The sequence below is a fragment of the Mesoplodon bidens genome, assembly GCF_964165515.1.
Source record: "Mesoplodon bidens genome assembly, chromosome: 7".
Classification (NCBI taxonomy): Eukaryota; Metazoa; Chordata; class Mammalia; order Artiodactyla; family Ziphiidae; genus Mesoplodon; species Mesoplodon bidens.
Window position 1 is genome coordinate 7,408,508 of NC_138164.1, and position 27,673 is coordinate 7,436,180.

The 27,673-nt window shown below is 49.3% G+C and overlaps 2 protein-coding genes across 8 annotated transcripts; both read right to left on the bottom strand.

The window, feature by feature from the left end:
* Nucleotides 1-1,400: 1,400 nt before the first annotated feature.
* TIRAP (TIR domain containing adaptor protein) lies at nucleotides 1,401-16,713 on the bottom strand. Of its 2 annotated transcripts, XM_081239025.1 has the most exons (6): nucleotides 16,627-16,704; nucleotides 6,852-6,971; nucleotides 5,509-5,632; nucleotides 5,137-5,295; nucleotides 2,775-3,368; nucleotides 1,401-1,670 (listed from the first exon to the last, which is right to left on the bottom strand). In XM_081239025.1, exons 4-6 carry the CDS (start codon nucleotides 5,201-5,203, stop codon nucleotides 1,651-1,653), a joined length of 681 nt encoding a protein of 226 aa, XP_081095151.1. In that variant the 5' UTR covers nucleotides 5,204-5,295; nucleotides 5,509-5,632; nucleotides 6,852-6,971; nucleotides 16,627-16,704; the 3' UTR covers nucleotides 1,401-1,650. The 2 variants fall into 2 exon arrangements, with proteins under 2 accessions (XP_081095151.1, XP_081095152.1); XM_081239026.1 differs by lacking the exon at nucleotides 6,852-6,971 and having other exon boundaries at nucleotides 16,627-16,713.
* Nucleotides 16,714-20,164: 3,451 nt separating this feature from the next.
* On the bottom strand, nucleotides 20,165-27,665 carry FOXRED1 (FAD dependent oxidoreductase domain containing 1). Of its 6 annotated transcripts, none has more exons than XM_081241246.1 (12): nucleotides 27,620-27,665; nucleotides 25,366-25,548; nucleotides 24,573-24,649; nucleotides 24,382-24,492; nucleotides 24,012-24,130; nucleotides 22,737-22,831; nucleotides 22,356-22,457; nucleotides 21,901-21,977; nucleotides 21,591-21,751; nucleotides 21,371-21,500; nucleotides 21,028-21,132; nucleotides 20,165-20,844 (listed from the first exon to the last, which is right to left on the bottom strand). In XM_081241246.1, the coding sequence occupies exons 5-12, from the start codon at nucleotides 24,035-24,037 to the stop codon at nucleotides 20,590-20,592; spliced, it is 951 nt and encodes a 316-aa protein (XP_081097372.1). In that variant the 5' UTR covers nucleotides 24,038-24,130; nucleotides 24,382-24,492; nucleotides 24,573-24,649; nucleotides 25,366-25,548; nucleotides 27,620-27,665; the 3' UTR covers nucleotides 20,165-20,589. The 6 variants fall into 6 exon arrangements, with proteins under 6 accessions (XP_081097372.1, XP_081097368.1, XP_081097370.1 ...); XM_081241242.1 differs by lacking the exon at nucleotides 27,620-27,665 and adding an exon at nucleotides 27,372-27,613; XM_081241244.1 differs by lacking the exons at nucleotides 24,573-24,649; nucleotides 27,620-27,665 and adding an exon at nucleotides 27,495-27,613 and having other exon boundaries at nucleotides 25,328-25,548.
* Between the last annotated feature and the right edge of the window lie 8 nt (nucleotides 27,666-27,673).

The window sequence follows — 27,673 nt, forward strand, 5'->3', positions numbered from 1 at the left end:
AAATGCTTACAGCCTCATTGTTTTCAACAGCAAAAAAAACTGGAAACCACCAAATGTCCACTTGTAAAAACATGTGCAACTGAACCGTGGTATATTTACATAACGGAATGAAAGTGAATTTACTGCAGCTCCATGAATCAACATGGACACATCTTACAAACATGGCAAAAAAAAAAAAAAAAGGAATTTGCAGAATATAACACCATTTATGTAAAGTGTAAAACCATGTAAAAGTTAATATATTGTCAGGGATGCATACATATGTAATAAATTTCTAGAGAAAAGCTAAGAATGATAAATTCAAAATTCAGAATAGTGGTTACTTCTGGTGGGAGTAGGGAAGAGAATGTAAGGGCACAAAGGGAGCAACATGGGGATTGCGAGGTTTGGCTTCTAAGCTGGGTGTTGAGTACGTGAGTGTACACTGTATTGTCCTTTAGTCCTTTTGTATGTAATAAGATAATTTGTAATTAAAAATAAAATTTTTTCACAATATATACAAATAGCGAATCATGTACAGTTAAAACTAATATGTTATATGTCAATTATATCTCAATTTAATATATATATATATATATATATATATACATTTTTTTCAGTAAAAGCAGGAGATGTGGTAGGGGGAAGTGGGGGAAGAGACACAAAAGTACACATCAGGGGAATCATAAATTCATTTCAGTTCAACCACCAAGTTTTACTGAGAACAGATGAATGAAACTCTGCCTGTCCTACAAGGTAGACAATCGTCTGCCAGAAGAAATACGCTGATTCCTCTGAGTGCAGAGGTGAAGGAACTACTGTAAAAGCAGGAGTTCTGGCCAGACGCCTGATGAGGCCCCCATATGTCAGCACATTGGTGGGTGGGCTTTTGATCCCAGCTAAAGGGTCTGAGCTTTCCTTCTCTTCACCCCACCTGCTCCCTCCCCTCTTCTGTCCCCTCTTCAGACTCCTTTCTAGGTGTGAGTCTTTAATGACAGGCATGCAGTGAAAACAAATACAGGACAGTATTTGCCCAGTAGATGTGCTGAGGGCATCTTCCACGCAGCTTTCGGAAGTGAACGACTCACTGGGAGACGCCGCAAGAGTGTGAGTGTGAAAGACGCTATACCTGTTGTTCTCTCCTGACACCTGTTCAGGGCTTCCCCAGGCAACTGGGAAAACCACCCAGCTGAGGCGAGCAGTCCAGGCTTCCAGCTCCTTACTCAGGTAAGTCACCTCTTCAGGAGGAAGGCACCTAGACACCAGTGCCCGATTCCAGGGGGAGAAGACATAGGCACGATGTGCCAGGCTTCACGTCCAGTCTCGCAGGAGGCAACACGTGGGTGATGTCTTGGTGTCACACTTCCTTCCACCTCCACTTTCTGGCTTCCCCAGGCCTTCCTGGGGGAGTCCCCAGCCCCCTCACAGCCTTCCTGGGGGAGTCCCCAGCTTTCCCAGGCCTTCCTGGGGGAGTCCCCAGCTTCCCCGGGGCCTTCCTGGGAGCCCACGGTTATGGAGGCCACGGACAATCTGATCCCAAGGTCACATACAACGTGCTGCAAACTTACTCCTCACAACTTGGCACATCTGCTGGAACCCAAGGTCCTAGGCCCTCTCACTCCATTTCCAGCTTTGCTCCAACTGTCTGCATCCGTGTTGATGTAAGAAGTGTCAGCTGAGGGTCTTCAGATCTGAAAGAGACGAAAGAGAATCACATGGCTTGTCACCCTCCTCAAATCCCAGCATCTCTGTTTCCCCCACATGTCCCTGCCTTCGCTACCTTTTAATCTATTTTACTTCTAAACCCACTGTAATATAATGCCCCTCCCTGGATACGCTTATGGTAGGCAATTCTTTCCTATTATTTTGTACCTGTTTGTGTTACTAAACCAATACTAAACCAGGGTCCCTCCTGGCATTTTCCCAGCTCTTGGTGGCCATCTCCAGCCTGACCTCAGTGAGAGAAACCTAATACTATTAATACTAATAATGATAATAGTGACTTATATTTATTGAGGACTTGATAATGCGCTAGGCCCGGCCTGTCACAAGTACTTTACGTGTGCCAGGCCACGTTCTGAATTTACTTAGTGTATATACTTATTTAGGTATATAGTTTCATTCTCATCTAACCAATGAGAAAACTCAGGCACGGAGCAGTTAAGTAGCTTGCCCAAGTGACACAGTTTTTTTCCAGAGCCTGCATTCTGAACTACAGGCAGACCTCAGAAATATTGCAGGTTCAGTTCAAGACCACCACGATAAAGCAAATATTGCAATAAAGTGAGTCACACAAATTTTTTGGCTTCCCAGTGCATATAAAAGTTATGTTTACACTTTTCTGTAGTCTGTTAAGTGTGTAATAGCATTATGTTTTTAAAAACAATGTACGTGCCTTCACACAGAACTATATTCAATATCCTATGATAAACCATAATGGAAAAGAATATTTTAAAAAAAGAATGTGTATATATATCTATATCTATATCTGAATCACTTTGCTGTGCACAGAAACTAACACAACCTTGTAAATCAACTACACTTCAATAAGAAATTGATTTAAAAAACAATGTACATGCCTTAATTTAAAAATGTTATTACTAAAAAAAATGCTAATCATCACCTGACAATGCAGGGTTGCCACAAACCTATTTGTAAAAAAAAAAAAGCGCAGCATCTGCTAAGCGCTCTAAACTGAAGCCTGTACTAGGCCACATTGGGTGTCTCCTAAAAACCCAAGCAGAGCAGGCGCTATGGCTGAAGCCCCTTCCCCTTCTCCCTTCCCTGTAACTTACACCGCGTGACAGCCTCCTTGACTTGGCGAAAGCCACCGTCGGGGCCCCAGCCGTCCACGAAGTACATGAATCGGAGCTCGGCGGGGTAGGCGGCTCTGCTGAGGCCTGACATCAGGGGGATGGTGCGGCCCTCCGCCCCGGGGGCCTCGCTCAGCGCCTGCAGCATCTGGTACCTGCACCACGGGTCCCGGAGGAAGCCCGGCGTGATGAACAGCACGCGACAGTGGCTGTTGCTCAGCGCCTGGCACAGCTCGGACACTATGGCGCCGCCGGGGGTTGCGTCGCGAAGCTGCAAGAAGCAGCGCAGGCCGGCAGCGCTGCCCTCCAGGTAGGAGACCAGCTCCTGGGCGGCTGCCAGGTCCTCCTCGCTGTGGCACACGCACACATCATAGTCCTTGCTCCAGCGGCCGCTGCTGCTGCTACTGCTGCCGTGGGCGCCCAAGTGTGTCGGTGGCAGGGTGGGAGACACCTCTGAGCTGGGGCCCAGGGTTGGGGGCCTGTCCGAGGAGCTCGGCTGTGAACCGTCACTGTGGGTGTTTTCTGGGGAGACGGGCGTCTTTGTGGGCTTTCTCGACAGGGCCTGCCTGAACCAGTCTGCAGGGAAGAAGCACTGCTCAGGCCTGGAGTTTTCAGCAGGGGTCTCCTGGCGACCCCCCAGAGAGGAGCCACCGCGGGGAGGAGGTCAGCCCATCTCCCCTGTCCACCTTCTTCTCACAACTGTTGCTCTGCTACTGTGTACATCCCTCAGGACTTGCCCAAAAGTTTCCCTTATCTTTAAAGGTTTCGGGAATACATAAAAACTCTGGCAGTTTTATAAGTCGGCAGGGATGTAATGCCAGCCTGTCTTACCGTACTGCATATTCTGAAGTTGCTAAGAGAATAGACCTTAAAAGTTCTCATCCGAAGAAGAAAATAAATCTGTAACTATGTATGGTGATGGATGTTAACTAGACTTATTGTGATGATTACTTCACAATGTATACGAATGTTGCATCATTATGCTGTACACCTGAAACTGATAGAATGTTGTATGTCAATTATACTTCAATAATTTTTTGTAAAGCTTTTGGTGTAACAACAATATGAGGGGGAAAAAAAAGAAAGGAAGAAAGGAAAGGAGGGAGGGAGGGAGGAAGAAAGAAGAGAACTCTGGCGGTTTCACAAGCCTGATTGGGAAAGATGGCTTTGTCTGTTCCACGCCCTTCGATTGCTGGTACCCCCCTAGCCTATCCTAACCAGAACTTCCCACAAGCTGACTAGTCAACCATCTGTGAGTCAGTAAATAGAGCTACCTTAAGCTGGTAAAGATCAATTAGTCCCCAAACCCACTTTCAGCACTGAGGGGAGGTGGATTTAGATTAAGGGGCTGGGTTTCCCTGGTGGCGCGGTGGTTGAGAATCTGCCTGCAGATGCAGGGGACACGGGTTCGGGCCCTGGTCTGGGAAGATCCCACATGCCGCGGAGCAACTAGGCCCGTGAGCCACAGCTACTGAGCCTGCGCATCCGGAGCCTGTGCTCCGCAACAAGAGAGGCCGCGATAGTGAGAGGCCCGTGCATCGCGATGAAGAGTGGCCCCCGCTTGCCGCAACTAGAGAAAGCCCTTGCACAGAAACGAAGACCCAACACAGCCAAAAATAAATCATAAATAAATTAAAAAAAAATAGATTAAGGGGCTACCCACTATGGGACGGAGAGAGCCAGGGATTGTCATCTGTTTGGCCCTGAGAAATCCTAGCTTGTTGCTAAATGCAAGAGGACCACTCACTGCCCAGAGTACCTGAAGACCTTAGAGCTGAGTGATCCGGGACCACACTTTGGAGTGGGGCACACAGATTTGATTGTGGACCTGCTACTTTTTTTCTATACGACCATAAGCAAGTCAGTCTATGTCTCCACTTCCTCTTCTGTAAAATGGGTTCATTTTAGTTACTGTTGAAGATCAGCAGAGATAATGCAGTGTCTGACATATTGTGAGCACTTCAAATGGTTTCAGCTCAGCTTCCCCAGCTTTTGACCGGGACACAAAGTGTGGTGTCCTGGCGGCTGATTTGTTTTTTTCTCTCTGCTTGACTCCTACCTCTGAATGGTTCAGGGCGATTTAGATAAAAAGAGACACCCAGGTAAGCACTCAGCACAGTGGTTTCCAGGCTGGGAAGACTAGCTGAGCACACCTGGGAAACCTGTGAGCCAAAAGGACTGAAGGCTCCCTGATGCACACCCCCTCACTCCCCACAGAGCCTCTGGGCACTGAGGTCAAGGCAGGACTCCCCCACGCCCACCCCGTCAGCCTCCCTGCATCTCTCCAGGTCCTGTGTTTGGGGGCCAGGCAGCCTCCTGGAATTAGGAGTCTGTGTCCACTCACCAGCCATCTTGCCCAGAGGCTTCTTGGACCTGGAACGAGGAGCTGGCAAGGAGGTTGATGATGCCATAGTGGTGGGCTCCAAACTAACCCCATGAGATCAGGCATTGGTAAAGTGGGAGAAGGGAGGGGACCCAGTCTTGACCTCATCCAACAGCCATCCTACAAGAGACAGAGAGAAAGGATCACAAAAGCTGTACTTAACCTTACTCCCAGTCCCAGTGGGTGGGCTCTGGCATTTCTTTCTCTCCTGGTGCCTGACAGAGGCTCAGTCTCTAAATTGGTCCCTCATCCCTTAGGGGATTAGGGACAGACACCACTGGGGTCAGGGCTGGTTGCTAGCTGAACCCCGATCTGTGTAGCCATCAGACTTACAGAGTATGAGCTCAGCATGACCAGCAGAGTGACTGTTCTCTGCGCCGCCTGGCCAGGGTTGCATTCGGGATCTGGGGAAGGGCGGCTGGCAGGCAGCTCGTTGTAAGAACTTCCTGTGTAAACGCTGAAATCAGAGAAGAAGGTCTGTTACTATTTGGACAAATAATTATGTATCAAGGTAGACAGATGTTGAGCAGTAGAGAGAGAGCAGTGTAAGAAACCTTGGGGGAGTTTTCCTCCAGGTCTGCCTTCCCCTGAATAACTCCCTCCCTCCATCCACCCACCCATCCTCCCTTCCCTCCCTCCCTCCCTCCCTCCTTCCCTCAGCTGTACATAGTGGTAAAGGCTGCAGACTCTGCAGGCAGAGGTCCTAGATCTCATCTCTTATGGACTGTGGCCTCTGGTAAACTACTTTACTCTTGTTAAACTTTAGCTTTTTTTTTTTTTTAATTTATTTAATTTATTTATTTTTGGCTGCATTGGGTCCTCGTTGCTTGCTGCACGCAGGCTATCTCTAGTTGTGGTGAGTGGGGGCTACTCTTTGTTGCGGTGCACGGGCTTCTCTTCGCGGTGGCTTCTCTTGTTGCCGAGCACGGGCTCTAGGGCGCGTGGGCTTCAGTAGTTGTAGCACGCGGGCTCAGTAGTTGTGGCTCGCGGGCTCTAGAGCGCAGGCTCAGTAGTTGTGGCACACGGGCTTGGTTGCCCCACGGCACGTGGGATCTTCCCGGACCAGGGCTCGAACTCGTGTCCCCTGCATTGGCAGGCGGATTCTTAACCACTGCGCCACCAGGGAAACCCTCAACTTTAGCTTTTCCATCTGTGAAATGGAAATAATACTACAGCCTGCTCAGCATTACTGTGAAGATTACATGAGATGATTTATGTAAAATGCATGGCATAGGATGTTCAGAAAATAGTGTGGGTTAGTATGTATTTAAAATAGATATTGGAGGGATCTATTCAATGTTATTCCAAATTCCGGAAGGTTTTTGGTTTGGTTTTCTTTTTTGGGGGGCGGGGGGAGAGAAGGGATTGTCAAACGGCATCTAAATTTATATGGAAATGCAAAGGACCATTAGACGGGCAACTCGCCATGGCCATGTTCTCTCCCACCACAATGACCTGATGTCTCTGATGGTGGAGGCTCTTTCTGCCTAGGTTTCTGGGAGGACATTGCGTGGAACAGAGCCCACCCTGATCCAAGATGGAGCCACTGTGTTCTAGTGGCTTCTGAAGATGAAGGGCTGGTGGAGAACTTGGTTCTAGAGCAAGGACTGCTTTCTCACTATTTGATGGATCTACAGAGGTCAAAACAACCCCCCCTCCACCACCCGGGAACTCACAGAGAAACGGCTTGTCTGACTAGACGCGCTGAGATAAGAGTTTTCAAAATTTAAAGAATGTTCTTCAGTGTTGGACAAAAATGCTTCATTCAGCTAAATGCTGAACACCCTTATGCCGAGCTGATGAAGAGAAGACAAGAGATACTGATGATTCATGAAAATATATCAAAGTTCAAAAAAAAGGGGAACTCCAACTGCAGCAGTAGCGGGTGCAGGGGTGCGGGACCAGAAGCACATCTGAAAGAGCAAAGCAGAGAGCTGCTAAGCGAGCCAAAAAGATGTGAAAAGGGGAAAATTAACAAGGACATGCGTTTCTTTTCCTACCTAATATTCTTTGGATTTCAGCCCCTAAGTGGTGAGATTGAGGCAGTGCCTGGTTAACCACTGTTAGGTTTTGAAATCCTTTTCCTGGTCAGGAGTTGCTGTTTCTTGACATCTTCATTTCAACCATTGAAGATGTCCTTCCCCTCCCCACCCCGCCCCCAGCAGTAGACACAATGTTACTTGCTTTTTATATTATTTAAATCTTTTTTTCAATTGTGTTTTAATTTGAAAATTCATCATTTGGCCTTGATTCACTTACAAACTGGAGAATCATTTGATATTTTTAATGACAGCCTAAAGGTTCAAAATTAACATAACACTTTACTTAACAGATGTAGATAGATCTAAGTTTCAGTTTCTCATTTTATCAAATGATGTGCCCTTTTGGCGATACATGCTGATTTAGGGTAGCTGCCTTTTTTCATTGCTTGTTTAAGAAGAAATCCAATTGCCCAACAGCCACTGGAAGTGGATTGGTATAAGCCCTAGTGACTGATGTTATGGAAAAGTTCAAACACAGGAAATAGCATTTTTGACAAAGGATAATTGAGCAAGAATGCAGACCAGTTCCATTAACTGTATACACTGTCTACTTCCTAGAGTCTAAAACCATACTGCATTTTCCTTGTTACTTTTTCAGTTCTGTACAGCTGAGGCTGTGGAGCAATCACATTCAAATACGCTTTAATCTTTACAAGATTTAGTAACAGTCTATATCGAGATATGGTCGAGATATGGGAGACATAGTTGTCAGGCTGGTGAGAAGATAATGAACCCAAATCTCCAACTGGAAGGTCTCACCCCTCACTCTGTCTATTCTCTGATTTGTTATGTAGTCACTTTTCCCTGTGCCTTTAAGACATTCATCAAGTAGAATGATATAGACCTAAATACCTACTTTGTAGATAATTACAAAGACTTGATAGAAGATTAGCAAAGAGCTTCTTCAAAAGAAAAAAAAAAGCAGTAGCCTGTTACCATCAGTGTTTTTAGAATGCTTTTTCAATATTACATGAAGGAACTTAATATGTGAGGTAAATACCATAAAGTTTCACTGTATAAAATCCAAAGTGTATTAAGTATTATTCAATATCTAACTGGTCTCCGATATCTATTATTTAGGGAATGTTCTGAAACCTATGAAGGCATATGATTATGTATCTTATATAATTCATATCACATTTCTGTTAAGCTGGAATCACTGTCTGTGGTAGACAGCACAGTGGTCCCCAAAACATCCACATCCTTGGGCTTCCCTGGTGGCGCAGTGGTTGAGAGTCCGCCTGCCGATGCAGGGGACGTGGGTTCGTGCCCCGGTCTGGGAAGATCCCACATGCCGCGGAGCGGCTAGGCTTGTGAGCCATGGCCGCTGAGCCTGCGCGTCCGGAGCCTGTGCTCCGCAACGGGAGAGGCCACGGCAGTGAGAGGCCTGCGTACCGCAAAATAAATAAAAATAAATGAATAAATAAATAAAAAAAAACATCCACATCCTAATCCTCAGAACCAGTGAAAATAAGCTACCTTACTTGGCAGAAGCTGCCTTTGCAGATGTGATTAAGGGTCTGGAGATGGGAAGATTAACCTGGATTATCCAGGTGGGCCAAATGCAATCCCAAAGGTCTTAGAAAAGGAAGACAGGAGGGTCAGAGTGACAGCAGAGATGTGCCAACAGAAGCAGAGGTGGGCGCAGCGTGGGGCTGTGAGCAAGGAAGGTGGCAGCCTCTAGAAGCCGGAAAAGGCAAGGACCTGGATTCCTCCCTAGAGCCTCCAGAAGGGATGCAGCCCCGCTGATCCACTTCAGACTGTGACTGCCACAACTAGAAGATAATCAATGTGTGTGGTATGAATCCACTGCGTTTGTGGTACTTTATGGCAGAAGCAATAGGAAACTACTACACTATGTATGATTGTACGTGAGGCTAACACATGGGGAAAGCATTGAATCTGAGTGCTAAAAACTGGTCTGTTTGGGACTTCCCTGGAGGTCCAGCAGTTGAGGCTCTGCGCTTCCACTGCAGGGCGGGGCGTGGATTCGATCCCAGGTCAGGGAACTAAGATCCCTGCATGTCATGTGGTGCGGCCAGAAAGTACACAAACAAACAAACAAACAAACAAAAAACTGGTCTGCTTAAAGATTTAAATTGTTTGAGGGAGTTTTTCACTTCTTTGATGGATAAATTATTATCTACTCTTCATGTGAATTTTGACTTTAAGAACACTGGTTTCAAAGGCTCCAACACTGGCTTCTCAAACATTTGCTGAAACACTTGTCAGGGCAGGATGCTTTAGAACTTGCAGGACAATGTCCGTTAAAGTGCTGCAATTAATTGTTAATAGCTAGAGAGTCACAACACAGTGCTTCTGAGGAGTTACGGACTGTGGTGGACACACCCTAAGGTGGCCCCGTGTTCACACCTGTGGGTGTGGGCAGGACCCATGACTTCTTACCAGTAGAATATGGCAAAGGTTGTAGTATGTCACTCACATGATTATGTTATTCTGTAGGGTGTGTGTGTTTGCATATGTATATAAATGTATATACACATCATATATATAGTAACAATCATGTGTGTATATGTGTATATACATACAATACATACATATGGTATGTATATTTGCTATATAAGATGTGTGTATATATATATATATATATAAAACATATAAATGAATATTATGTACATATGTACGTATGTGCATGGGTGTAGGTGTGGCTGTAAAAATTCATCTTAGCAGACTGGAGAGAGACTCCCTTGCTGACTTGGAAGAATTTCCCATGTCATGAGAGGGCAAAGTGTCAAGGAACTTCAGGCAGCCTCAAGAAGCCGAGAGTGGTGTCCAGCTGATGGCCAGCAAGAAAGCAGACCTCAGTCCTACAACTTCAAGGAGGTGAATTCTGCCAACAAACAACAACCTGAGGGGGCTTAGTAGTGGGTCTTTTCCCATTTGCATCTCTGATGGCACCGCAGCCCTAGCTAACACCTGGACTGCGGCCGGGTGAGACTCCAGTGTAAGACTCAGCCAAGCCTTTCATGGGCCCTTGACCCACAGAAACTATGAGATAACAAATAGGTGTTGGTTTAAGTTGCTAAATTTGTAGTAATTTGTCATGCAGCACAGAAAATGAATACAGGGACCAACCAAAACGATGGGTTAAAATGCCAGTTCCCGGGCCCCATCCCAAATCTACAGAATCAAATCTCTGGGTGTAAAGCTTGGGAATGTGATTTTTAAACAAGTACCCCAGGAATCCCCTGGCAGTCCAGTGGTTAGGACTCAGCTGTCTCACTGCCAGGGCCCTGGGTTTGATCCCTGGTTGGGGAACTAAGATGCTACAAGCCACACAGTGCGTCACAAAAAACAAAAACCAAAAAAACCCCAAAAAGCACAAAAGCCAAAAAACAAGTACCCCAGGATTCTGATGTAACTAAGGATTGATCTAGTGGGCTGCAGCCGTGGCTCCTAAACTAAGCTGTATATCATTATCACCTAGAGAGCTTTTAAAAATATAGCTGCCCCCGGAAATTCTTATTCAGTAGTTCATAAGTAGGGCCCCCAATTTGTTTTTTTTTTTTGCGGTACGCGGGCCTCTCACTGTTGTGGCCTCTCCCGTTGCGGACCACAGGCTCCGGACGCGCAGGCTCGGCAGCCATGGCTCACGGGCCCAGCCGCTCCGCAGCCAGCATGTGGGATCTTCCTGGACCAGGGCACGAACCCGTGTCCCCTGCATCGGCAGGCGGACTCTCAACCACTGCGCCACCAGGGAAGCCCCAAATCTGTATTTTTAAAGAGCTCTCCAGGTAACTCTGACACAAGGAACCACTCGTCTCGATTTAGATAAGCAGTGGAATAATTGAAAATTGCCTGGCAAATTCTGGGATTTGATTTTGTGAAATAAATTTCAAACTACTAATTTTGCTATAAAGTCAGATTTAAGATGGGACTCTAGCAGGCAGAAAACTGAAGTCTTATAACCTGTATTAAATTAAATCATTTTGCTGAATTTTTGCTAAATATATAACAAAGTACATATGCTTTCAGCACTACATTTTGTAAATTTTGAAGACTTTTAAACATGTCAAAAATTTCAAATATATGTGTGAGTGTGTGTGTGTATGTGTATATAAAAGCACCCACTACTTTATTTTTATTTAATATTTTGGCCGCGAGGCTTGCGGGATCTCAGTCCCTGGACCAGGGATCAAACCCCAGTCATGGCAGTAACAGCGCTGAATCTTAACCACTAGGCCACTAGGGAACTCCCTAAATTTAATTATATATCAAAAGTATTGTTACTTTGGTTGTTAAAATCTAAAATCTTAGCTGTATTTTAGTCACATAGGAATATATCTTACTGACCAAACATGGAATGTGAAGCATTTTAATTAGCGTTGCTGTATTTTGCAAAATGTAGCAAATTGGTCTTTGGAAAACAGCTCCTTCGTTTTAAAAAACTGCCTTAGTTTTGAAACTATGTCACATGCATACTAAAGGTCATTTTAAACTGAAATGGTGTGAACTTATTTTGTATTTACTTTGCTGTAGGTCTCAAGTAAATACGCAGGCATTGAATGTAATATAGATTGTGCCAGCAGTGAATTTAATGACGGATACAGTTTACAAATTATGCCTTTACACATTAGTTCCCTTTTGAGCTTACAAAATGACTGCTCTTTATATATTTTTGAAAAAGGCTTTGGGGGGCTGTGTTAGATTAAAAACAAACTAAGATTTTTAAAGACGAACTTTAAAAGGACTTCCACTACCAGAATAATGCAAACTTACTATAAAGCAACAGTAGGTTTAAGATCCTAGTGGGATATTTGCATGGAGACACACGCCAAGCCATATGTTTAAAATGAGTCTGGAGTTTGAAGAAGGCAGCAGGGCCAGAATTATAGATGTGGTAGTCATCAGCCTGTATGTGATAATTCAAATCATCTGGGGAAAGCGTAGCATGGAAAGAGACAAAGCATTAAGGAATACCTACAGTTAAAAGATGGAGAGGAGCAAGTTTTACAAGCAGACACGTCAGGAGAGTGCAATGTTATGATAGGCAAGGAAAGAGAGTTTTGAAAATGAGATGGGTTTACAATGGTGTTGGTGAACAATGTCAAATGGCCAGTGAGGATTAAGAAGAAGCATTTGAATTTGAAAATTAGGAGATGACCAACTGCCTACACAAAACCCCACTCTCATTTAGAACAGAAAGTAGATTATGAGGAACAAATGAAATGCCTGCTAGAAAATGAAGACAGTAATTATACACTTTTTAAGTTCTGCCTGTGAAGTGAAGGGAAGATGTAACATCATAGTACAAAGAGAAAACAAGATTTACTGGGGTTTTTGTTTGTTTGTTTTTCTTTTTCAGGAGATTTGAGTACGTTTATAACACTTTTAACTAAATAGGCTGACTACAAAATAGGTTGACTATCACACGTAATTACGTATTGAAATACCATCCCAAGTTAAAGCACAATGATTACGTCACATGCTTAAAAATTTAACAGAAGACTGGCATTATTTTCCAAAGAATCATGTCAGAGAACATGAATTGTAGGAACTGATTCATGAATAGTTGTCTTACTAGAGCAAATGAATCAGCAACGTTTAGCTTTAAGAGTCTGTTCCCTAACTTTTTATAATATCTTTGTCTTTCATTAGCAAATATTTCATTAATATCTAATTCTGTTCCTATTTAACCATAACCAGACAGAAAGTCTTAGTAATGTCTGGGGACCAAAGAAAGATGAAAATTTGCAATCTGTATCTTCCTAACAGAGAATAATTTCAAATAACTTAAAAGCATGTTGTTCAGAAGTATTTACCAGAAGGAAATAATAGTAACTCTAGGCTATACAAGTCTATATTCTTATTGGAATACCTGCATTATTACTGCTATTTGTGCTATTTTAAAACCAGACGTTTTATTATTTTCACTGGGCTTTTCTTCTTTGTTAAAATCTACCTTCAACTTGGTTTCTTAGTAAAATTTACCAATATCAGTAGGGCAGATAAGAGATATCTATTAAGTAAATGCCAAATATAATGCAAATATATTACAAAAGATTCATATTAAACTGAATTGTTTGGGTTTCAAAAATAGAAATTAAAACATTCTACTCTAAATTAGAAAAATAGTCTTGATTTCAGTGGATAGTACAACTATCCATTGTACAAAAGTTGCCAAAATCTGATGATTCTCTCATATTTCTGCTATTATCACTTTCTGTTCATGATCTTTGTTATGTATTCTCTGTCTCAGTGAATTACACACTACCCATTCACTTGCCTTATCTACATACCTAGGAATCATCTTTGACTGCCACACTCCTCTACATGTCTTCAATTACTAAACCTGTCAATTATATCTATTCAATATTAAATAGTTCAGACCACCATAGACTGTCACCTGGATGACTTCAGTTTACGAACTCATTTTCCCATCTCTGATCACATCATTGTGTCGCTTAATATCAATGTTTCCTCATTGCTTTTAAAGCCCAAATTCCTTATAATGACTCACCAAGCTCTTAAATATATCGCCTCTGTTTACCTTCCCAGCCTCATATTCTTTTTTTTTTTTTTTTGCGGTACGCGGGCCTCTCACTGTTGTGGCCTCTCCCGTTGCGGAGCACAGGCTCTGGACGCGCAGGCTTAGCGGCCATGGCTCACAGGCCCAGCTGCTCCGCAGCATGTGGGATCTTCCTGGACCAGGGCATGAACCCGTGTCCCCTGCATCGGCAGGCGGACTCTCAACCACTGCGCCACCAGGGAAGCCCGCCTTATATTCTTTTGATCACTCTCTTTTTCCACTCTGTACTCTCCAGCTTATATCTTCAGACATACGGAACAATCAGTGATATTTGTGCACAAGGACAAACAGAGTAATGGAAGAATAGGGTGTCCAGAAACAGACCCACATCTACACAGTCTGCTGGTTTATGACAAAGCTGACACTGCAGTGCAGTGGGGAAAGGTGGTCTCTTTACTAGATGGTGCTGGGTCAATTTAGACAGCCTTGTGGGAAAAATGAATCTTGACCCATATATCCCACCATACCAGAAAAGTAATTTCAAATGGATAGTAGATATATGTGAGGATAACAATAAAGCTTTTAGAAGAAAATATAGATTATTTTCCTGACTTTGATTATTTTCCTGATTTTAAAAAATTGAGATATAATTGACATATAACATTATATTAGTTTCAGGTGAACAACACAATGATTCGATTTATGTATGTATTTAGAAATTATCATCACAATAAGTCTGGTTAGCATCCACTACCATGCATAATTACAAAAATTTTTTTTCTTGTCCTCAGGACTTTTAAGTACTACTGTCTTAGCAGCTTTCAAATATACAATACAGTATTATTAACCATGGTCACCATGTTGTACATTACATTCCCAGGACTTATTTATTTTATAATTTATTTTATAACTAGAAGTTTATACCTTTTGACCACCTTCACGCATTTCACCCACTCCCTAACCCCCAGGATAGGCAACAATTTGTTTTAAAAAACTGAACGTAAATAATAGAACCATAGGGGAAAAATGATAAACTGGACAACATTAAAATGAAGAACTTCTGTTCTTCAAAAGACATCATTAGGACAGTGAAAGGTAATCTCCTGAGAGAGAGAAGATATTTTAAAAATACATATCCAGTATGTCTCATATCCAGAATATTTAAGAACTCTTACAAACTGGTAAAAAAAGAGAGACAACCTATTGGAAAAATGGGCACAAGAATTGAACAGACACCTCACAAAAGGAAATCCAAATGCCCAACAGATGTGTGAAAAGACGCACAATTCATTAGTCACCAGAGGAATGCAAATTAAAACCTCAGTGCAACCCCACTTCCCACTCACTCAGCAGAATGGCTACAATGAAAAAGACAGACAATATCAAGTATTGGTAAGCATGTGGAGAAACAGAACTCATATACTGCCTGTGGGAGTGCAAATTGGTAGGAGGACTTTGAAAAACTGTCTGGAGCTATATTTCACTTCTAGGAATGTACCCAACAGCAGTGCTAACATATGCTCACCAAAAGACAAACATAAGAATGCCTCAGCAGCACTATTTACAATAACCCCAAGCTGGAAACAACCGTATCCATCAATCCTAGTATCCGGTAGAATGTAGAAATAAATTGTGGTCTATCCATACAGTGAAAAATTACACGTCAGTCAGAATAAATGAACGAGTGCTAAATGCAACCGGGTTCAATCTATATATTGAGTATAAAACACCATACACAAAAGTACATAAGTATGATCTCAAGTATCCAAAATTCAAAACCAAATAAAACTATTTTATGATGTTAGAAACCAGGATAGCAGTTACCCATGGGTGAAAGTTGTGATTGGAAGTGGGCATAAGAGGGCATCTGAGGAGTTCCCTGGTGGCCTAGGGGTTAGGATTCCAGGCTTTCACTACTGGGTGCCAGGGTTCAATCCTTGGTCGGGGCCAGAGATCCCAGGAGCTGTTTGGCGCGGTCAAAAACAACCTCTGGAGTGCGAGTAATGTTTTATTTATTCTGGGTGTGGGCTGCATAGGAATGTCACTGCGTGACACTGGGAAAGCTGTACACTTAAGATCTGGGCACTTTTCTGTGTGTGGGTTGTATTTCAATTTTTAAAAAAGGTTTTAAAAATAACTAGATGTGACTCCCTCTGACAATGGGTCATTCCTGACCCTCCGTGGCCCCTGGGTTAGATGCATCAGCTTGGGGAGTGTGTACTCCATCCCGCCCTCTCCTAGCTGCACTTGTCAGGGTGTGTGGTTCCTGGTGTCCCCGGGTAGAGGACGAGGGCTGCCTCTGTCCTGTCCAGTGCTGTCACACGATACCCAGCCCATCGCAGAGGTTCGTGAAATGACTGCGGAAGGGATCGCTCCGTAGGCCTGTAACCCTAAGTAAAGCCCTGTTCTTGCTGAAACACTGTCACAAAGGCCATCAGAAGAGCAGAGGGAGAGGCTGCGACAGAGCAGAGAAGGAGGCGAGAGCCTGGAAGAAAAAGAATCTACAGTTCAAGACCAGCCTGGAAGAAAAAGAATCTACAGTTCAAGACCGAAGCCACCTGAACCAGGCAGGCTCCTCAAGCTCAAGGAGGGCTCCCTGCACGAGCTTCTTGGCGACAGAGAAGGTGACAGCTCTCTCCGAGGGCCTTTTCACCCGTTTCCGCGTTGTGGGTGCTACGAGCGGCCAGGTGAAGGGGCGCAGAGGGGACGGCGGTGAACCGGCCAGCGGTGCCGCAGGGAGGGGGCAAATCCGGGACCGGGGACCGAGGACCGGGCCGCTAACGGGGCCGAACGCGGGGGTCCACTGCCCGCGGGAGTCCTGCCGGCCCAGCCGCCTGCCCGCCCCGCCCGCTCGCCTGCTCGCCCTGCCTGCGGGGCCCCTCCGCTCCCGCTCCCGCCCGCGCCTCCCCGAGCGCTCACCTGCGCCGGGGTGCGCGGGGCGCTGCCTCGGTGCGGCCGGTGCGGGGCGCGGGCTCCGACGCCCGGCGGGCCGCTCGCCCACGGGAAGTGCAGCCGGCCGCCCGCTGCCCCGGAAGCGCCGAGGCTCCCGGCCCGCGGCTCCTCCTCCGCCCGCCGCTCCCGCGCCCCGAGCCCGACCCGAGGGGGCGGCGGCCGGGTCCTCCGCGCCCGCTTCCCCGGGTTCGCAGGGTGGTTCGTGGGCATCGGCGCAGCTAAGGACCGGGCGGAAGCTTGGAGATGAGTCTTTCCTCCCGAGTTCCCGGAAACCCACCAGGAGAACCTGCAGCCTCGGCTGTGTTCTGTGTCGCGGACACGGAAAGAAACCCCTTACTTCATTCATTTAGTCTTCTCGACGCCTTGCCAGGGAAGCGTTTATACCTTTTTTCTTTTTAGGCAAGTGAGGAAGATGATGCCGGACTTTCCCAATGGCCACACACAGTCAGTGGTGAGGCGGAGAGGCCGGTGGCCGTGGCAGCCGTGAGGGCAGCCCCCGGGGCCGGGGCGCCTGGCACGCTCCCCTGAAGTTCATGGCCCAGGGCATGGCCGGCCGGGCACGGCTCTGCGGGCACTAACGCCTGGCCGAGTGTGACGGGCAAACGGTGGCGAGGCCTGGCTTAGACAGAGTGAAGGGACTTCTTAGCGTCCTTGGGATGTTGATGAGCTGTGTGAAGCACCCAGACGGGGATATAGCACCTGGCATTTCCCAAGCTTGTTTCACCCCAGAGGGAATGTCAGTATCTTCCTGAGCAGTGTTCCTCGCATGCCGGTTTGGGGAACACGCCTACTGCTGTGCAGGTGAAATGCTGGAGCGTGGAGGTGGTTTAATAGGGCCGATCTAAGATTCATGATTTCCCTTTCAATCTGATTTCCTGCTTTTCTCACCAGCCAGCGAAAAGGACTTAGTGCTGCTCCTGGGAGGGAGTGTGGTGTAAGGCCGTACCGGGGGAGCTCAGGAGTCAGATGGCTGGGGTTCATATCCAGGGCGCATCACGTTAGAGGTGAGAGCTTGGGGAAATGCGGGGCCTGTCGAGGTTCACTTTCGTCATGGAAATTATGATATCTGGTTCCTAGTGTTGTGGGAAGAAGTAGATGAGATAAAGCCTGTCAGACAGCTAGCCTAGTGCCCAGGTGCTCAGGGTAAAAGGGTTCCTTTTACTCTGCATGGAGTATACCTCCGTTTTTCCTGCCCTGTGCCTGTGCTCTGAGGTCCCCTCCACCCAAGGTGTCCTCTCTTTTCTGCTCTTCAAAAACCCCCGTCTTCTGACAAGGGTCATTTTTGCAGCTTATGCAGGAAATCTTTTCTTAACCCTGCCCTACCCACCTTCTTCCCTGAGATCCCCTCTAGGACCTTAAGGTATTTGGAACTTGTGCTCAAGCAGCTTACCTCTGTTAGAGTGAAAACTCCCTGAGGCCAGGGATCGATCTGGCTCCAGTGGAAGCAAAGAGGAACTCAGGTAAACACACTGAGAGCCAAGGATAGGACAAGCATAGGACAGCCAAGCTCGGTGCTGGAGCAAAGGCGAAGGCTAGGTCCCAGTGTCCCTCGCACAGGGAAGACAGGTGCAAGGTTAAGTGCTGTCCTGTAGCCCGAATAAAGCCCCGTGGGAGTGCAGAGCGTTCATTATCGCCTTCCTAACAAGCGCAGCATTTGTTGTCCTGGAGGAAGCAGCTCATGGGGGAGGAGCCAGATGAAGGCCTTTTTCCTCCAGACCAGTAGATAGGGGCGTCTGTGCTGAAGGAAGAGTGAGTGGATACTGGGCACCAAAGGAGGCTGCCTTACAGGGTTAACATGGATCTTGGGTTTAGCCAGCCTCATCCTGGCCCCTGGCCCCTGGCAAGTTCCTCTCTTTCAGCGTGAGTTCATTGAGTTCATTCCACATTCAGGTGGCTCTTCCTCTTTTGCTCACCTAACTAGTCCTGGTTCTTCCCCACCCATCCTCACCCCCCAGCTCAGGGGCTTCTCCTGTTCCCTCCCTGGGAGCACATCTGCCCTCTTCTCCCTCCCTCACCCAACTGATGATCGATCGGGAGGTCCACCTCCATCTTTTGTGTTTCATGCTTCTCCCCACAGGCCACTGTGGGAGGGAGTGGGCGCTTTACTAGCTGTCTCTACTTCCACTCACTTCTCCCTCTGAACAAGTATCCGCACTCAACCCCACTGGGTGCATTTCTCCCTGGGGCTGCCCTCCGTAAGGTCCCCACGGACCCTCTTGGTACTGAATCCAGCCTTCATGTGTGTGTTTATACCACTGACCCTTCCTCCCAGGCTCTGGAGACGCCTCACTTTCTGGGCTTTTCTCCTGCCTCTGGCCACCTCTTCAGCGTCCTCATCTCTTAAATGTGGCGGGAGCCCCTCCAGCTCCCCCCCCCACCACCCCACACCAGTCCCCTATTCTTCTCCCCTCCCAGGGTGATGCCGCCGCTCTCCTTGGCGCCCACATCTCTACCTACAGCCCACATCCCCCTCAGTGCCACAACCGTGAGTCAGCCCCTATTAGATATTTCTACCAGACATCCTGCAGGCAGAGCCTTAACTCAACATGTCCCAAACTGTCCCACTCACTCTGTCCCTCACACTGCTCCTCATCTCTGCGAAAGGCATGACATCCATCCAGTTGTCCAAGCCAGAACCCTGGAGTCTTACTTGACCCCATTTCTCGCTGCTACTGTTGCCTCTCAGGTCCGTGCACCTCTTGCCGTGATGGTGCAGGCCTGGTTGTCTCTGCCACGTGGACTATGGTGACGGCCTACTGTCTGGTCTCCTGCTTTGGTATCATAGTCTTCTCCACAAGGCAGGCAGGGTGATTTCTCTAAAAGGAGAATCTGATCATGTTGCTTCCCTATTGAAAGCTCTCCAGTGGCCCCCTGTGCACAGAAAAGCCAAGCTCCACAGCTGGCTCTTCAGGCCCCGGCCCTGCTATGCCCCTCACTACCTCTCCATGACCTAGCAGGGACACACCACTTGAGTCCCTTGAATTTTGTTAATTCTTGGCCCCAGGCCTTTGTATATGCTTCTCCCTCAGCCTGGGATCACCCTGAGTTCACTGTGTTAAACTGCTCGTCCTTTAGGTTCAGCTCAGAGGTCAACTTCCCTGGGAAGCTTCAGGGAGAAACACCCGGCTGGGGTGAGGCGTCTGTGTCCTGTGCTTTCTCCCAGCACCGCAGGGACTGCGCTGTAGCTGACCTAGGGGCGAGGGGCCGGGCAGAGGTGAGACCTCTCCAGGGAGAACACATGCCATGCTTTGCCTGCTGGTTACGTCTCTAACATGTAGCCCTGGGCCTGCGAGAGTTGGAACTGAATACATATTGAACCGATGAATGAACACCTTCCTTCCCTCTACAGTCCCCCCGGGTCAGGAACTCAGGAAAAGGAGGCACTAACTTGTAAATCCTAACATCTAGGATTTAAGAGTGCTCCTGTGCTTCTCCCAGCCCGCCAACAAAGGCAAGTGGGGTAACGGGAGGTGAAAGAGGAGGGGACAGACGACTGAAAGGAAGGCATTAATCACGTTTATTGACCGATGAACAGGGTAAGCAGACTAGTCCACAGACCTGGGCCAGGCTGCCCCAGAACGCGCCCTGCCTGGGCTCTGCCGAGAGGCGCAGAGGCAGTCTTTCCGGGTCGGTCCCACAAAGCAGCCAGTCCTGGGCCACGGAGCTCAGGTCCCCGAGGTGTTCTGTCCGGCTGGGCTCCTGGTGGGTGGCATCAGCCTGGGCCATGATCAGTCCTGGGATCCCACCCCATCGTTCTCTGTCGGCCTGGGCCTTAGGCAATGGTCGGCCCGCCTGCCCAGCCATACGGGGGCAGGATGGCCTGGACGAGAGGGGGGAGGAGGAGACCCTGGCGTGGTGCTGGGGAGCAGTCAAGCAGTGAGGTGGTGTGAACGTGGGCCAGGGTCGGGGCCCGGCGAAGAGCTCCCAGGCTCAGATGATACAGTGCTCTTGGGCCTTCTCTCCCAAGTAAAAGCGGCTGAAGAGGAAGGGGCTCAGGTTGATGGTCTGGAAGCGGCCCTCCAGCATCACCTCTGCCACAGCCCGGCCCACGGCGGGGGCCTGCTGGAGCCCGTGGCCACTGAAGCCCGTCGCAAAGTACATGTTGACGACGAGGGGGTGAGGGCCCACCACACCATTCTGGTCAAAGGTGTTGTAGTCGTAGTAGCCAGCCCAAGCGCTCCGAACCTGCAGGCCACAGGACGCGGGGCGTCGGGAGGGCTGCCCCGTGCTCCGCCCCACCCACTCCTGGCTGGGGTCGGCGCACGGTACCCTCCGCCACCGCTGAGCGCGCTCACGTGACGGGTCCTGCGAGGCAGGGGCCCCGACGGGGCCCAGATGCTCCGGGGTCATCTGTCTCCTTCCAGTTACCTTTAGAGTCTCAAAAGCTGGTACCCTCCGGGCCAGAGGGGGCCACACCTTCTCCTGGAAGAAATCATGGTCCACTTCCAGGTTCCCTGGGTCTGGTTCCTCCTCCTGGGGGCAGAGGTGGGGACAAGGCTTACGTTGCCCAGGACGCACGGGCAGACCCAGGCCTCGCTAGCCTCTTTAATCTGTCCTCTTGGTAAGTGGCAGATGGGGGGAAGAGACCCCAAGTCAAAGCCAGAGGGGACCGTGACATCAGTACCAGCACTGGGCCCACCAAAGAAGCCTGACTGCTCAGCGATACCCGGTCTCTGTCTCCTCCCCGGCACCCCGACCCCACAGAGCTCACCTCAGCGGGGCTACAGCCGCCCAGGTAGTTGTTGCCTAATCCTTCCCGGCGGAAATAGGCTCCGCTGGGGTCTGCAACAAGCGGAGCCTCCAGGCCTGGTCCCTGGGGGCAGTGCCACAAGTACACATACCTGCCGTGACCAGCGGCATTAGAAGCGGCGAGAACAGCAACTCCCCTCCCTGGCTCTCCTCTCACCCCCCCGCGGCCCTGGGCAAGTCACCTTTTCCTCAGCTCCACAGGCAGCTTGGTGCCCTGAAGAGTACCAGACGGCCCCTTCCCAATGCCAGCCAGCTCTGCGATTCGCCCAGACCAGGCCCCCGCTGCATTGACCACTATGGCGCATTCCACGGGCTGGTACTCCTGGCTGCGGTCCACCTTCACCTATGGACACCAGAGAGGGGGGCGGAGGGAGCAGTCCAGTTCTTCCCGAGCCTCAGTTTACCCACACTGGAAGTGGGTAGAAGAAGATCAAAATGACAGCCGTTAACGTTTCTCATTTGGTAAAGGAGACACCTTGGCCGGGAACTTACATGGACTTCATGGATCCTTTTCAAAGTCACCTTATCCCCACTGGCGGTCTCCATGTGGTTAGATGAAGAGACGAAACCTGCATGAAAAAGGAAAGAAAATAAGCCCTTGAGGCCTCAAAGAGGAAGGAGATGGAGATTCCACTGGTCTCCTGAGGAAAGGAAGCTGGAAGGCTGGAAGCTTTCCCACAGACACTGAAGCAAAGAGACAGGGTAACTGGGATGAATTTGGCCGCACAGGACAGGAGGGTGCCAAAACCTTCAAGCAGATCACGAGTCACGGCCAAATGCAGTTAGGAGCCAGAGTCAGGATGCCCAGGACCAGTCCCCAGGGGAGAACCCCCTATCCTGAGCAAGCACAGGCCTTGCTCAGCCTGTGCGTGAAGGTAAGACCCAGTCTGGGCTGGCGTCCTGGCTGGCAGAGGTCACAAGCAGTGGACACGGGGCCGCAGACTCACGTGTCACCTCTCCGTGGCAGAAAAGGACCCCCATGGACTGGACCTTTCGCCGAAGCCCCTGGAGCAGACACCAGGGGTCAAACCAACCTTCGTTCTCCAACCCTGTGAGGAGAAAGAGGATGCGTGGAGGTGGGCTAGGACCCTCCTCTCCTGTTGTCTCTCCTGCACCCCTAACTCTTCTTTAGGGCTCGTAAACTGGGGAGTCACATTGACCAACTGCACCAGAGTCAGGCCCTGCGGAAGGACAGAGAGCCGGCCTGGCCCGGGGGAGGCCCTGCCAGCCAGGAGGGAAGCGTTCCTCCTTGACTTGGCTGCAGGGTGCTGAGACTCCTAACCTGAGGTGCCCGTCAACCCCGGACGCCCTCTGCAAGCAAGCCTCACCATAAGATGCCAAAGCCACTCCCTCCGTGTTTATCCAGGGAAACTTCTTCTGAAGCTGCTCCGGAGACATCAGACAAACTTTGGCTCCTTCCTGCCTGGAGAAATGTGTGGGTCTACGTATGTGTGCTGGATGAGCGTATGGGGGGAGAAGTATGGGCCCCAGCTCCACGAGTCACCTCGTTCATGTCACTCCTCTGCCCCCAACTCCCCATGCATCCTCCTTGCTTCCTGGAAAAGAGCAAGCTCCTATTCAAGGCTCCTCAGCATCTGACACCCCTTTCCTTTACGACACCCTAGCCTCCCTTTGGCCACGCTAAACACCTTATCACCCCCTAACTGTTCCTCGTGCTTTCACAACAGGGCGGGTCACCCTGTTCCCTCCACTCCTTCTGCCCAGGACAGTCTTCCTGTCCACCTCCTAGAACAATCCTGCTCACCAGCACAACTGTCTCCTTCTGGGACCCTCATGCCCAAAGGCAGCATTGTATGCGCTAAAAGGACACACTCACAAGCCAGACTGCCTGGTTCAAGTCCCAGCACCACCACTTACTAGCTCTGGGGGCCTCAGTTTTCCCACATGTAAAATGGGCACGTTCTGATGATTAAACGAGTTAGTATTTATAATGCATTTAGGATGTGACCTGATGTCACTAGTGAAACTCGTAGAAGGTTCTGCTAAAGGGTCTCAGGCACAGAGATCAGCCTGCCTGCCCAGCCATATGGGGGCAGGATGGCCTGGACGAGAGGAGGGTGGAGGAGACCCTGGCGTGGTGCTAGGGAGCAATCTAGCAGTGAGGTGTGAACCCGGGCCGGGATTAGAGCCCAGGGTGACAGATGGGGCGCTGGGGCCCAGTGAAGAGCTCACAGGCTCAGATGATAGTCCTGACTGACTGGTCACGAGACCCACGGCCTTTTACACGAGTCCCCGTATGGCCGGCCAAGCCTATGAGCTTAGCTCTCCGGCTCTTAGAGAAAACATTTGCAGATTTGTGGGCCCCTCCCCAGAGGTCCTGACTTATTCGGAGGGAGGTGTCCTGGGTGGTCCTCATCACCTGGGAATTTAGGAACCACCGCGGCTGCGCTTTGTCCGTGTCTGTGTTACAGCACTTAGCACAGGGCTTCGGGGGTCTGCCCGTGTCCGTCTTCCCGACAGACTGAGCTCCTAGGGAGCAGGGCCTGTCTCATTGGCTCCGTCACCCCGGCTCCTAAAGTGAGTCAGAGCCCACTGCGTGCGGGCAGCTGAGACGCAGCATGGCAGCCGTGCCAGGCGCCCACCTCTGCACTTTCACGTTGTTTTCCATGATCGTAGCCCCCTCCTCTGAAGCCAGAAAGAGGTAACCAGAGGGGTTGAACTGGAGGTCCAGGGGAGGGTCATCGACCACGGCCAGGTACTCCTGTGTGCAAAGAAAAGCTCCTCCAAGAAGCTGACTTCAAGAAGGGAGGGAGAGCTTTCCTGGCTTTCTCACCACAGCCCCCGGGCTCGGTGCCCCGACCCAGAGGGAAGCCCTCTCCGGGCACCGCCACTGGGAAGAGAACCGGGGGTTCCAACTCCTAGCTGCCCATGCTCGCCCAGCCAGCTGGGCTCCTCCCCTCTCTGGGCTACAGGAGGGGTCACCACCCCACCCCCAAATCTCACAGCACGTACATTGATGTTCCGGAGAAATTCGACCGAAAAGAGGGAGAGCTGGATGTTCTCCGGCAGCGAGAACTGCTGGCGCACCCCACCCACAGAAAGCGCGGTGGAGGCCTGGGAGTACTGTGGAAAGACAAGAGGAGGCAATGTGGGCCCTGTTCCATGTGAGCGGAATACCGTACTGGAGGGCGAGAGTCACACACCCAAAGTGAATCTTTTTTTGGCCACGCTGCTGCTTGTGGGATCTTAGTTCCCTGACCAGGGATGGAACCTGGGCCACCTGCAGTGGAAGTGCGGAGTCTTAACCACTGGACTGCCAGGGAAGGCCCACGTGCCCAAAGTTAAAGGGGGGTCCTACTTGCAAGAGTATAATCTAAACTTGCATAAACCCATACGCAAGTCAACCAGCAGCCCAACAAGGACAATCGCTATTAAAATCCTTATTGGAAGATACACGGAGCAGAGAGGCTCAGTCATCTAAAAAGGGCTGGGCGCCGTCGTACAAAATGGTAATGGCCTGGAAGTACAAGGCAGGAGACTGACCTTTGCTCTACTAACTGGAAAACAGAGGGATGTGGCCAGAGGAGCAAGATTCGTGACCGGCCGGTAGTGGTAAACAGGAACAGTTAAAGCGCAAAAACCTCAGAAGTAACGTAACCTACAAGGGCGTCGTGACAGCTGTTTGTGTTAACCACAGCTTGAATGCAGGCCAGACCTCTGAGATCTCAAGACATACAACGTTGTGAAATGTGTTTCCAAAAGCAAAAACCTTATTGTCAAGGTCTCTGGTTTGAGGCAGGAAGAACATGGGGCTATTTCTCAACAAGGGCCAAAAGCACAGTCCCTGCCCTTTGGCCCTTCAAACACTGAGGTCTTCCCTCTTCTCTCCTCCCCTCGAGTCCTTAAGAAAATATGAGGCTGCACCCCACTCCTGACTCTGCCCCACCCCAGACCTCACCGTGTGGTCCCGCTCCACCACCAGCACCCGAATGGCACCTTGCTGCTTCTCCAACCTCTTCAGCCAATAGGCTACGGACAGGCCAAGCACCCCACCGCCAACGATCACCACATCAGAGTGTTCGGGGGGCAGGTGGCTGGTGTCATACAGTGGACTCCACGCCCCTCCAGGAAGGATGGACTGGATCTTCTTCTTAATCTCCGACACCTTTCCATGCCAGTCTGTGGGATACAGTTATGGTCAAAGAGGGCCATACATCTCCTTTCCAGGAGGTGGAGGCGGGTGTGTGTTGGAGGACGGGCACAGGAAAAGGTGGGAACTGAACCCTCAGTCTTCAGTCCTCACTGCCATTCCTTCTCACGAGGTCAACTCGCACCCAGCAGCACTCCACAGCTTGGCTTCATGTTCTCTACACCAGAGTCTCGCTTCCTTTGAGAGCATTATACCCAGCACTGCAAGATTCAACTTCCTAAAACTGACACTCTCTATTCTCTCCATTGGCTAGGGGACTTACACATATTTCCCTCCTGTGCAGACCTCTCTCTCCCCCGAGACCAGGCTTCTGGATCAAGAGGTCCCGGCACACCTAGAGCCAGCCGCACTGCCCTCTGAAGCACGGACCTCTGAGTGGCACCTTATCCTGGATATCCATCACCAACAGCAAACCTACATTCATGTTGTCTGTTATCAAGTCCTGATGACTTTGCCTCTTAAATATCTCCCCAATCTGTCCTCTTTTTTCCCCCATCTCTACCACCAATGCCCTAGACCAAACCATGATGTCTCTCCCACCTAAACTGTTACAAGCTCCTGTTTCCATTCATTCCCCTCTTGTCCAACCCCCCAACTTCTTTTCTATATCACGGCTAGAAAGATCTTTTCTAAACACTAATTTAATCACACACTCTCTTGCTTAAAACGCTCCAGTGGGTTTCCATTACCCTAAGGATAAAAGTCCAAAATCTTTCACGTGGCCTGTGAGACACTGCATGATCTGGCTCCTGTTTGCCCTGTCTTCCCCGAACCCTCCAGCCTCAGCCCCTTCACTCCCGCCACAGGGGATCCACACAGGTGTTCTCCCTGCTTTGAAACTGTGCCCACTTCTTTGCCCAGTTAACTCCTTGCTTCCTTTAGATCTCAGCTCAGTTATCATTTTCTCAGGGATGCCTTCTTTCCTGACCCCCTAGACTATGCCAAGTTCTCCTGTCACGCTATCTCATAGCTCCGTGAACCGCTCTTTTGCAGCATGCAACACACTTGCAACTCTGAATTTATCTGTGATTGCTTCATGCTGTACTATGTCTACCTTCTCCATAGAATCTCCAGTCTAGAACAGTACCTGGCACATCCTAAGTGCTCAATAAATGTCTTGAATGCACGAATCCTTTTGTCTTTCACACCTAACTCACGAATCTCCAAGTCTTCTCTCACTGTCTCCAAAGTTCAAACTCTTCTCAGCATTCGAATCTTTCTTTGATCTGGACTTAACCTTACCTGTCCAGAGTACATTTCATACTACTACTCAAACTGTCCATCTGGATGGCCTTTGCTAACTCCTTGCACAAGAACAATACTCTTCTCCTCCTAACCTTTGCTCAGTTCCCCAGAACCTGGAACTCATGCTTTCCTTGAGCCAGTAAACATCATCTTTCAAGGCTGATCTCCATTCCCACCTGTTCCATGTACTGCTATAATTACACTAGCTACTGGCACTGGCAGTGCAGGGTGTCCTCTGAGTTGGGTTCTCTCCAGTCTTGAACCGGTCTACTAAAGCCTTCCCTCTCCAGCTACACTTCAGGCACTTGCAGGACATATATCGAATCCTCTCTTTCTCTTCTTTCCTCCTTCACGGCCACAACACTAAGCACAGCATCCTGCACGCGAGCAGGACTTCACGCACTTCTGTGCCACCAATGAATCAGCCTGGCTGCTATTCTGGTGGTAAGCTCAGGCACAGAAGGATCTGGGACTTGTCACCTGAGAAGGGCAACCGTGGGTTCCATACCCCTGTCCAGGCTCTACAAGCTCCGGCAGGCAAGGTTACCTCCTGCTCCCAGCGACCCACTGTCTTCCCAACGCGGACCGGGACCTCGAGTCCTGAAAGTCACATGCGTGGAGATTGGGAACACTCCAGAACCACGATACCCTCCGCTGCCCTCCGCTTTACCCAGAGTAGAGCCTTCTCTGTGTGTGCCTAGCCCCCGGCCCAAGAGGCCCGTGCCCAAGCCGAGCGGCAGCGCCCTCCGAAGCATGGCCCTGCTGCTCTCGACCTCTAGGAGTGGGGCGCCCTACCCCGGGAAGGTCCCAGCCCGCCGTCACTGCTACGCGTCGCCGGCAGTTCATTCG

Coding starts and splice junctions, on each gene's coding strand:
- TIRAP (XM_081239026.1), bottom strand. CDS start 5,203: ATGGCATCATCAACCTCCTTGCCAGCTCCTCGTTCCAGGTCCAAGAAG. Junction 3,369..5,136: donor GCCTCTGGGCAAGATGGCTG/GTGAGTGGACAC, acceptor TCTTCCCTGCAG/ACTGGTTCAGGCAGGCCCTG. Junction 1,671..2,774: donor CAAGGAGGCTGTCACGCGGT/GTAAGTTACAGG, acceptor CGTCTCTTTCAG/ATCTGAAGACCCTCAGCTGA.
- FOXRED1 (XM_081241242.1), bottom strand. CDS start 27,579: ATGCTTCGGAGGGCGCTGCCGCTCGGCTTGGGCACGGGCCTCTTGGGC. Junction 25,549..27,371: donor TGGGTCGCTGGGAGCAGGAG/GTAACCTTGCCT, acceptor TGTATCCCACAG/ACTGGCATGGAAAGGTGTCG. Junction 24,493..24,572: donor CAAAAAAAGATTCACTTTGG/GTGTGTGACTCT, acceptor GTCTTTCCACAG/TACTCCCAGGCCTCCACCGC.